Below are 11684 nucleotides of genomic sequence, written 5' to 3' on the forward strand. Positions count from 1 at the left end.
TGTTCCTTGATAAGCTACAGCTTCACTCATGATCTTCATTTTAAAATAAAAATGAAAAGGAATTTCAGCCCCCTGTCCCAAGGTTTATTTTAAAATGAAGGGTTCAAATATTAACAAAAAAACAAACATTGTGCAAACATATTCAACAGACTTTGGCATCCCTATGATTCATTTAGTTCTGAATTCAAATACAAGATTCAGAAAGATTTGTTAAAGCATATAAATAGTGAATACTTAATCTAAATGATGCAAATTTGTTCAAAATAGGTCATTTTTTCTGGTTTAGCAATTGATCGAATCTCACATGAATCAAACGGGCATACGGTGAAGATAAAATCAAAGGTCAAAAGTCAATACAATTTTTTTTGCTGCAAGGATATTTATGCAATTAATATATACACATCAAAAATTTATAACTTTGTTCAAAGAGGATAAATGTTAGTTCTGGCTTGGCAATGGTTCAAAAAGGAACACACATTGTGCAAACATATTCAACAGACTTTAGCATCCCTATAACTCAGTTAGTTCTGAATTCAAATACAAGATTCAGAAAGATTTGTTAAAGCATACAAATAGTGAATGCTTAATCTAAAAGAAGGTGCAAATTTGTTTAAAATAGGTCATTTTTTCTGGTTTGGCATGGTTAGAATCTCACATGAATCAAACAGTCATACCATGAAGATAAAATCAAACACTTCTTACAACTCGAAAGGTTTCATACAAATGTCAAGAGTCAATGCAAAGTTTTTTGCTGGAAGGATATTTATGCAATGAATCTATTATCTATACACATCAAAAAATTTATAACTTTCTTCAAAAAGTTTAAATGTTTATTCTTTTCTGAGAATCTAACCTGATTCATACAAATAACAAAAAAGTTATAACCAAATCAAAGGTATGTATTTGCTGAATCTATTTTATGAGAAGGAAATGCTAGCTATCCTAAATGTAGTCAAGCAATGGAGAACTTAATTGATGGGAGGACACTTTAAGGTAGAGATATCACAATAGTCTTAAGTACCAACTATGTATGAAGGTAATGCTACCACATGTTGAATCCCCTAGAAAGGAGAGATCTATCTACTATATTTGTTCATGCTTGATGAATATGAGTTCAAACGTAACAAATGTACAAAAGCAATTTGTTTCTCTTCTATTTTCTATGCAAAAGGTTCAATACTACATGCTAGTAAAATAATCAAGGCTATTGTTCAATTCAAGCCTCTTTGGTACCTCTTAATTAAGCCTAACCTTCGAGGAAGCTCAAGCAAAGGGGTAATGATACTTAAAAATTTTGACCTTATAATTGTTAATAAAAGGCCCAAAAATGACTTAGCAAAAGTTAAACAACTTCCCAATAATTCTACTCTCAAGAACCAATGAACGATAATTTTCTATTTTTCATATGAATTTGTCTACTTTGTTGACCACACCAATATTGCCTAATGCATATGGTGCGTATATATTATTTTTATACCTTCAAGAACAAACTTATCCCAATTGCATTTCAAATTAATGATATCAATGCATCCACATGCTTTCCACTGGATATGTTATCACTCGTCAAACTCTTTGAGAAAGGTTTTGACACAATGTATAATACATGGAGGCAGCTGAAACAATTTAAATTGTACTAACATTACTTGTATGTAGTGAGCCTTGCTCGTAAGCTCCAAGAACCAATGAACGATAGTTGACCACACCAATATTGCCTAATGCATATGGTACGTATATATTATTTTTATACCTTCGAGAACAAACTTATCCCAATTGCATTTCAAATTAATGATGTCAATGCATCTACATGCTTTCCACTGGATATGTTATCACTCGTCAAACTCTTTAAGAAAGGTGTTGCCACAATGTATAATACATGGAGGCAGCTGAAACAATTTAAATTGTACTAACATTACTTGTATGCAGTGAGCCTTGCTCGTAAGCTCCAATGCCTCACACATCTAGAGGCCTCTAGGTTTTGCCTCTTGTGTTTGCCTAAGGCCTTATCCTACTGTGCCCAAACCACCACCTTCATAATCCATTTTTATAGTGATAAATACTCCTGTAGGATATGTTTGTTTTTTGGTTTCAGTCACAACAAATTTGTATAAGAAGTTTCCATCAACATCCCATGGAAGATCCAATCATTTTGATTCACTTCGATCAGCTATTCTTAGGAATCCACCTCCACAATGCCAAAATTTACACATTAAACTTTGCCGTCAACTTGCTTCACTTCTGAAAGCTTTCTTGTGACAAGCACCCCAATCGTACTGCTGATGTGGGTGCTTGTCACCAGCCTTAGGTCTAAGTTGGAGTTGTAGTAATTATAGTAGTTATTCCATATTTTAGGAGTTTTGAGCTTAGTAAATGTATGCCCCAACCAACAAATGAGGGTGGTGTCTCCTAACTGAATGTTAAAGGCAGAAACAGGCTATCTAAGTGATTGCAATCAACAAACACTACTTGCAATCAAGCCAGCTAGTCAAACTATATTATTTTCTCTTAACCCACCAAACGTAACCATCCATTAGTAGTTTGATAATCACCAAATACAACAAACTGATTGATAGGTCATGTAGTAGAGATTTAATAATTTATTTTAATTTATTAATCACCTTAGAGGTTAGAAACAAAATAACCAACTTAGTTTACTACATAGATTTGTTTTGAATTTTGATATAACTAACAACCCCTATGACATGACAAAATTTATTTTAATTTCCATAGCTTCTATTTTGCTATGAAATATATCAATAGTCGAAATCTCGAATTATAATATTTGTCATAATAATTTTAAATTTAGAAATGTATCGATATAATTATATTTAGAATCAATCCTAAAAATTTGTTTATTAATTTATTTTGCACTCTTTATTACTTTTTAATAAAATTTATTGAATTTATTGAAAGTTAGTTAAAAACTTAATCTTAATTTAATTTATCAAGGTTTATATTATTCAAACTTAATGACATTTTTTTTACTGAAATTTATAGATTGTTCCAAATTTTTAAATTTTTTCTTCACTGAATTCAGACACAAACATGAATCTTGTGACTTAAACTATCACTATGCTATAATGCCATTAGGGTTTCGAGTCTCAATTATTTTACAACCCTAAAATTCTCTTAGGGTTTCACTTATAGGTTTATTTTTGCTAGGGTCCCACAGAAATATTAAAAATAATCTCATTCTCAGCTCCAGCCCCAGTCAAAATTTTATCCTAGACGATAAGAAAAAACTAAATTTAATTTCATTATTGGAAGCTTTAATATAAGAAAATATTAATCAGTCAACCGAGTTCATCTTTTAGCCTGGTCGACGAGGGTTCAATTCTTATTTAAATGTATTGCAGACAGCAAATCAAACATTATTAAAATCCCTGCAAGTTATGACTAGGGTTCCACAGGGACATTTCAATCAGACTGGAATTTGGCAATGGAAGCAGGATGGGCAAATCCTAATATCACACTTTCTCTTCTCATCGTATTCAGCAAGGAGCATTCATGACCCACTCTTGCTCGGGCTTGGCTATTGCCTTTCCAGTTCTTGCCTAATGCTTTTGCACTTGAATACAAACCTCCACACAGTTTCCTTTTCCTTTCTAAAAAGAAATATACAATGTTTATATTCACACTAACCAAAAAGTGGCATAATGTGGCTGCCTGGATTTCAATATGCAATTCTAAGAAGGGTTTGAATCGCTGAACCCCGAATCAAAGCATTTAAAAAAACAGATCCATAACGGATTTCGACAACATTGTCCATTCATCCCAATTTTGAAAAAAAAAATTGTCTCCCTGCTCTATAGATAATTTCTGAAAAAAATAAAACACGGCACACTGCTCTTGCTAGGGTTTGGGTCAATTTAGCTGTGCTCCAGACTCCTCATTAGGGTTTCAGCCAATGCTACATGACACTAACTTTCCTTCTGGGGATTTACTTTATTTTGCACTACGTTAGATTGTTAATAGCCTTTCAGGTTTCAATTTATTTAAATTACCCTAAATTTCCATTAGGGTTTCCGTTACAACTATTTTGCTAGAGCTCCATCAAAATAATAAAACACACTACTCGCATCTACAGCCCGTTTAATAAAAGCTAAGCCTAACCTGAATTTTAACTCGCGATCAAAAAGTTTACTAGGAAAAATATGCCCATTCGACAAGCGTTCAAATCCTAATTAAATATATTTTACAGTAACTACCAAAAAAACTAATTCGGAACCTGAACTTTCGAACTTGCAAACAAATTCCGGTTTGATTTTTGCTACAAACGCATATACAATGTTTAGATACACACAACAAACAGGGAAACCTGTTCAAACGAGTTCAGGTTTTTAGCCTTTTCAACCGGGATTCAAAACTTAAATTGAACATATTTAACAAAGCAAAACAAGCACATTAAAAATCCCTATGATACAAGAACTTAAATATCATAATTTAATAGAAGCCTTTCTATAAAGGGTTTTTTCAGGAAGAGTATATGTGCAATGTATATGCACACCTAATCTTTGAAAAAAAAATTCCCAGTGGTTTTTTATTTCTTCCCGCTTACCTGACTCGTGCAAATATCGGAAGACCAGGTAGTTCATCTCCAGAGAAGTGATCGTGGCCATCCACGCCGCTTGAGATAAAATCCCCTGCAATAATATATACTGCCTTCTTTAACGCAGCAGATTGAAAGCTATGGAAATCGTTCATGGCCAAACTCCTGAGATTAAAATTGATTATGCTGCCAATTAGACATGCCCAGATCACGAGAGCCGAGGGATAGTATATTTTGGGTGTGTGTATATATGCTTGTGTGTATATGTCATGGGGTTTTTACAATTGTGTATATATCACGGGGGTTTGTAGGCTGGGTTAATGTCTCTGTCACGGGGTTTCACCGGGTAGTTGCGCTCTATGGTTATCCGGACCACAAATCGTTGGTACATCAACGATGCATAGTGATTAAAGATTTGTTTGAATGCATGATAGCCGTTGATTCAGGATGTTATATGGGAAGTATGGAGATTTTAAAAGGTGTAAACCATGTTTGACGGGTTTTTTATTTTATTTTAACTTTTTTTTTGTGTCTAGTGGTAAAATAATTATTCTTGTGTGGTTAATCTGTGCTGGTTAAATATATGCAAGTTAACGAGTGTGTCAATTTGAATTTCATCATCAAAATACTACCTGCAACATGTTTGTTTCACAAAATATAAAAGAAATGCTACATGGAATCCAAACCCAACCAATGAAACTACATGAAATTAATATTGAAATAAAAACATTATTTTTACTTTCATGATTTAAGTCTCATTATGTCCTAACTCCACTGAAGAATGGACTAATAACTGGTAGTTAACTTGAAAATTCACTTGAAGACTAACTCTTTCTCAACTCAAACTCCCACATTTATAGACTTTGAGAGGATAAGATGATGTGGCCTAGATCAACGGTCATGATCAGATCTGCAGATTTGGATGGTTGTAAGCAAAAGTGAAGGTTGAAAGAAAATGGGAAGGAGAAGACAAGTGTTACTCATCTCACCTTGACTGGGTTGCTGACTAGGGGAATCTAGAAATGGTTGGAGAAGATTTAGGCATGAGAGGACAAGTGGACTTAAGTCCTTCTTAAGATATAGGGATGTTGAAGAGAATATAGAAGAAAGTTAAGAAATATGTGTACGTACACAATATTTCATTTATTTTGGAAGTTGAAGATAAGTGGCTAATAAATGTTTATTTGTTTAATTTTATTGAATTAATTTAGCCACATGATGGATGAGTTGGCAAAGGAAAAATGAAGTGGAGATGGAAGGTGAGTTGGAAAAGAATTAAATAATTGAAGAAATCATTTAATATTTGAGACTATAAGATAGATGAATAACCATTAAATATTAGATATTTAATTGATTGACTAGAGGAATAATTAAATATTATATATTTAATTAATTGGTTAGAGTAAAAGGATAAATGAATTAACTAATAAAATGTTTCAATTAAATTAATTAATGGAAAGACATAAAATGAATTAAATAAATTAATCTTTTCAAATTAATTATTTAATAAAAGAATCACTCGTAGCCATTTTTATGTGTATATATTTTGCCCCTCTTTGAAATGATGTCGAAACAACATTGTTTCAAAGATTAAATCAAGTCTCGAGTGTACCTGATGGAAATAAAAATTCTGATTGTGTGCCCCCTTGGGAGATTGATCGTGAGTTTGTTGAAAATTTTGGATAAGTGATTGATCTCACAATAATTGAAAAGATCCTTCAATTAAATTCATTTATGAAAAATAAATAAAATTGCCCCATTTAAAAGCATTAATTACCCTCCCAAATGGTAAATATAAAATTAACCAAAGTTAATTTTAATCTCATTTCCATCCTTGTTAGCTTGTGAAGAAAATTGTCTTTGGTGAGGTGGCAAAATGGTTATCTCGTTCAAAAACCATCGATTTGAGCGCGTTCGACAATATCAGCGACCTCCTAACTATGGTTATCTGGTATGTACCTTATCCCGAGCTTTTTTGCACCTTGTCATTTGATTTTCCTTGTTTTTCAATGCATGTGAGGCTATTTTGAATTTTTTCGATTTTCGGCTTTATGATTTAATGCTTTTGTTTGTTATTTTAGTGTATTTGCATTGGTTGTTAACGTTTTTGATGGTTTTAGCACATTTGGTTGTTTTGTTCACGCCTTTATGATGTGTGTTAGCGTTTTTGTTATGTCAGCGCTTATGCTTTTAGTGTTTGCGCATATGTTAAAAAGGGTAGTACATATGATTGTTTCACGCTTTTGTTCCAAGGGTTAACGCTTTTGTTCCAAGGGTTAGCGCTTTTGTGAAAAAGTTTCACGCATATGTGTGTTTTAGCACCTGTGTTCAATAGAATAGAGTTTTTGTTTCGAATGAATTTGTTTGATGTTGTTCATGTTAAAATTCATTTTGAGGATGTGATTGATGCATTTTGATACGCAATTGTGATTGATAGGTATTCGATTGATGTCATGATTGATAGAGATTTGATAATGTTGATTGATAGGATAAACGGCTGATTGATTTGATTTGATCTGTAGATTGATAGATTAGCTCTAAGAAACTAATTCAGTTTCTGATGAAGAGCATAACAGAGTTTGATTGAACTTATTGATTGATAGAAAACCATGATTGATAGTTTTAGATTGATTTGATAGCCCGATTTGCTTCATTTGAAAAGATGTACCAATTGTTGATGTGATAGATTAGCGATCTCTTTGATTTGATAGATAGATGAGTGATGATTAATAGAAGTCAAATTTTCTTGTTAAATAGGAGAAACTCGATGTTCTCCAGTGTCGGGAGAAATTCTCGGCTATACGCCACTTAGTGCCAGAGCTTACATAGGCTGAGATTAGACACATAGATGCCTACAGATTACGCCACTTGTTATATATGCCTGATATTACCCATAATAGGGGTTTATTGACTGCCTTAGCAGAGAGATGGCATAACGAGCACAACACTTTCCACCTGCCCACTGGTGAGATTAGTGTAACACTTGAGGATGTCTACAGGATTCTCCACATCCTTGTGACTGGTGAGTTAGTCCAGTATAATTTCCAGGATCGTGGAGGGACAAAGGCTTGCAGAGCTGTATTTAGTGATGAGAGCATTTCCAGAGGAGAGATCCGATTGGAGGATATGATTGTGTATTATGAGACTCTCCCAGTGATTCTTGCAGGTTTGATTGGCGGATTTATCTATCTAGACAAGAGATCTCGAAGTTTTGTTGTTGGTTGGGGTGAGATTCTTCAGAGCATGATGCAGCATCGGACTCGATATGCATGGGGTGTTTGCATGCTTGCTCATTTGTATCCTGATCTTCATCAGGTTGTTTTTTATGAGAGTGCTAGTCTATCTACAGGATGCACACTTTTACAGATCTAGTGTTGGAGGCACATTGTTATTACTCGGCCTATCCATCATAGAGTTTGTGGTGAGAGGCAGTCGTATGTCTATTTATATGCAGGTATCCTTACTCAGCATAAGCTGGGTAAGATGGAGTATTGGTGCTAGGTTCTAGATTCATTGGATAGCGTTATTTGGAGACCTTATATCGAATGTGAGCCATGGATAGATGATGCACGGGCATTACCATATATTATGTAGAGTAGATATCTCATTGGTCAGACTCCATACATTATTGAGCGATAGTTGATTAGTCGCATTTTGAGACAGTTTGGTATAATTCAGCACATGCCTACTGGTGTCACTATATATGCATGACGGTACAAGGATAGGCGAGATTGGGGACCGTCTTTGTCTTTTGAGATAGCACCCGCAGAGTTTCTGGCTACTCCTAGGGTGGCTTATGATTTGAGATTACACATTCTGCATCCTGGGGTGACTACAGATTATGCTCAGTACATGCTTGCACACCCATTTCCTTGGATTACCGATCCAGCAGACCCTCCTCCCAGCTCAGGAGATGAGGAGGATGATTCAGATGATCTTATCATTAGGAGACGAAGACAGAGAGGAGTGTTAGGGTTTCTAGTAGATCCGAAGCAAATATGAACTAACAATTATATGCAGATTTAAATACAAAAGATAAAGAAATAAAACATGACATAGATAACACAGAGATTTAATGTGGTTCACCCGTAATGGGTTACGTCCACCATACACAGTCGTCCAATCTTTCTTATTATCCAGCAAAAACAGTACATCAACCTTACAATGCCTTAAGCATCCCAGCCGCTTATAACATGCGTTTTTAGGGCAAAAAAAAGTCAGCCTTTTTAGGGTTTTATTACAATGTCGGTTTTCATCAAAAAAAGTTGGTCTTTTTAGCACGTATCCTTGCCGGACCCTAGCAAGGATACGTGCTGAGTGTACAGTACTTTGTTGATCAGTCACCACATTTCAACAATCTCCCACTTGGAGATTGATCAGGCTCCACACCGAACAAGGAGAGCTTAGAGTTGCTCAAGAGGTCGGAGGTGATGGAGATGAGGGAAGAGATGGAGGCGAAGGCAGTAGGAGACCCAGATGGAGAGGAGGTCGATTGAGAGTCCGTGGAGGACCTTTTGGATCGGTTGGCAGGATTGGAAGACCACTTTCCATGGTGGGAGAGAGGCATGATGGGTTGGGAGGGACACTAGCAGGGCATGTATGAGATCAGTGAGAGGATTACCCTCTACAGGAGGAGGCAGGATTACTGGACTGGATGGGGGTTGCGAGAGAGGCATTGATTTTGGTCAGATTCAGCCGGACCCTAGGGTTATTTCAGCTCATGGTGGAGAGGAGGAGGATTTAGAGGATCATGTTCCTCTTATTAGACGACGAGTTCTAAGAGCTACTCAGATTGAGATTCCAGCAGGTGGACAGGGAGCTGGAGTTGAGGGGATTGAGGGTCATGTTTCTCAGCAGGATGTGCTAGAGAAAGATACCTTGGAGAGTCTCGGAGAACAGATAGATCAGCTTAGAGCACAGGTACAAACACTCATGATAGAGAGAGACAGGGTTGTTAGGAGACTGCAGGATACTCAGGGTCTCCTTGATCACATTCAGCAGGTTGGATCGGGCACTCTCTCAGCTAATACCGTTAGAGCACTATTTTGGGTTGGGAAGGAGACATCACACTGGCGACAATTATATGAGGATTTAGTCGCAGAGAGCTAGAGGGCAGGTAGCTATCATACCACTGTGAGGATGGATACTAGTAGCGGTGGAGTCATGGGACCTCCTCAGAGGAGTGGTAATCATGCAGGACAGACATCTAGGGGATCTTCTCGCCCACAGCCACAGAGATGAACAGAGTTAGGTGGTAGTGGCATAGGACTGCCTTGACTTGATTTATATTGATGAGGCACTTGTATTTTTGATCCGATATCATTGTATACTTGGACTTTTATTGGTTTATGATGATATGCAGACATGGACTCTATATGATGATCTTTTATTATGCATGTTACTCTATATGATGATGATCTATATGCATTGATTACATGGATGATGTTATTTTCTTTTATTTTCATGATGATGATGGTCTATATGATGCAATGATGCTGAAATGAAAAATGCTTTTGATTTTTTGTTTTTAATGATCATGGATGCAAATGAAAATGATTACTAACTTAAATAATGCAAATGCAATGACCTATATGAGAATGTTTCTAATGATTGGTTTTTTTGTTTTTAATGTGTATGCATATAATGATGTGAAAATGCAAATGATTTGTTTTTTATTTCAAGTTTGATGATGTAAATGCAAATGATAATTATGAATGCTATGTTTGATCAAACTTATAATGATAAATGAATCTAAGTGCAAAGATGCAACTAAACGACTTTAATGAATAAAAAGAACTTACAATAATAATGATCCTAATACAAATAATAATGATGATATACTACATGATTAAATGAGATGCACTTAATGGAATGCAAACTAATGCAACGATTGAATGCAACTAAATAAAATGAATGATGGTTGAAATGATTCCAAAGATGAATTCACCTACAATGATCAAATGTAAATTATTTTTGTTTGTCCAAGTATACTCAATATTTATTTATAATTGTTGATCTCTGAATGAAATGATATGGCTATAATGCAACCGACAATGAATGCTTATAATGCAGGTGAATAATGAGCTAATCTAAAAATTATCTAACTAAAATGATACTTCCATTCTTCATATGTTGTCTTGTAATAGTGCTTGATTTCATCATTGAGCTTTAAAATGTTGTAAGAAAATATAAGCAACTTGACATAAAGATCCAAGTTGACCTGAGTATTTATTGTAGAACATACAAGGATCATCTCCTTTCATGCATGACTCGGAACGTCCTCCTTGATCTTTTGTCGATCATATCTTTATACAAGTACATACCTTAACAAGAGATAAACCACAGACAACAATCAAAGAAAATAATCATGTCTCATCATAGCTTCTCTAGTCATGGACATCCTTGAGTCACATAGAGCATGATTAACAATAAAATCAAGATATAAACATTGAATCTTGTATTTAATTCACATGTTCTTATGGTCATTAACTGATATAATCATCTTGATGAATGATCATTTATAATATTTCATTACTTGCTGGTTGATTCTTCATTTTCAGAGTTTCATGATTCAGTTGTTACAAAATGCCTTGATCTTCATTGCTTTGTTGCTCGTTATCTGTTTCAAAATCCTAGGTGTTTTTGGTTTTTTCTAAGTTTTTCGAATTTTTTTGGATTGTCAAAGATTTAAAAGATCACCTTAGGAAGAGGAATTAAGACTTTGCCCCCAACGGAAACAAAACTTTATTATGGATGTATGAATTGATCAAGATCCAAACCACGATGGGATACAAATGCAGATATGATTGATTCTGATAAAATCTAAGATAGTGACTACGATAAGTATGTAAAAAACTGATAACTTGTTTGATAAGCTACATATTTCCTGCTAAATGGTTCAAAGCAATGGATGTGAAAGATGAAATGGATGAGATAAGATAGATGGAAGTAGTAGATGTGATAGGATGAAGTGGATAGGTGCGTGAAGCGATCTCGTAGATGGAAGAACTCACTTTTTAGATAGCGCCTGTTTACCAGGTTTTCACTATCTAAATTTATTGCATTTTTTCCATATTTTGATTTTTTTTCTTTTTTCTTTTTGTTTTATTCTTTTTAGGGATTTTCTGATTCTTACTGA

At 34.8% G+C, this 11684-nt stretch overlaps 1 protein-coding gene across 1 annotated transcript in view; it reads right to left on the reverse strand.

The window, feature by feature from the left end:
* LOC131028849 (WD40 repeat-containing protein HOS15) overlaps positions 1 to 4864 on the reverse strand; it is a 28773-nt gene extending 23909 nt beyond the window's left edge. Inside the window, exon 1 of the mRNA XM_057959219.2 lies at positions 4556 to 4864. Within this exon, the coding sequence (XP_057815202.1) occupies positions 4556 to 4616 (61 nt within the window). The 5' untranslated portion in view covers positions 4617 to 4864. The remainder of the gene's footprint in view (positions 1 to 4555) is intronic.
* Between the last annotated feature and the right edge of the window lie 6820 nt (positions 4865 to 11684).

This window comes from Cryptomeria japonica, chromosome 5 (assembly GCF_030272615.1).
Source record: "Cryptomeria japonica chromosome 5, Sugi_1.0, whole genome shotgun sequence".
NCBI lineage: Eukaryota > Viridiplantae > Streptophyta > Pinopsida > Cupressales > Cupressaceae > Cryptomeria > Cryptomeria japonica.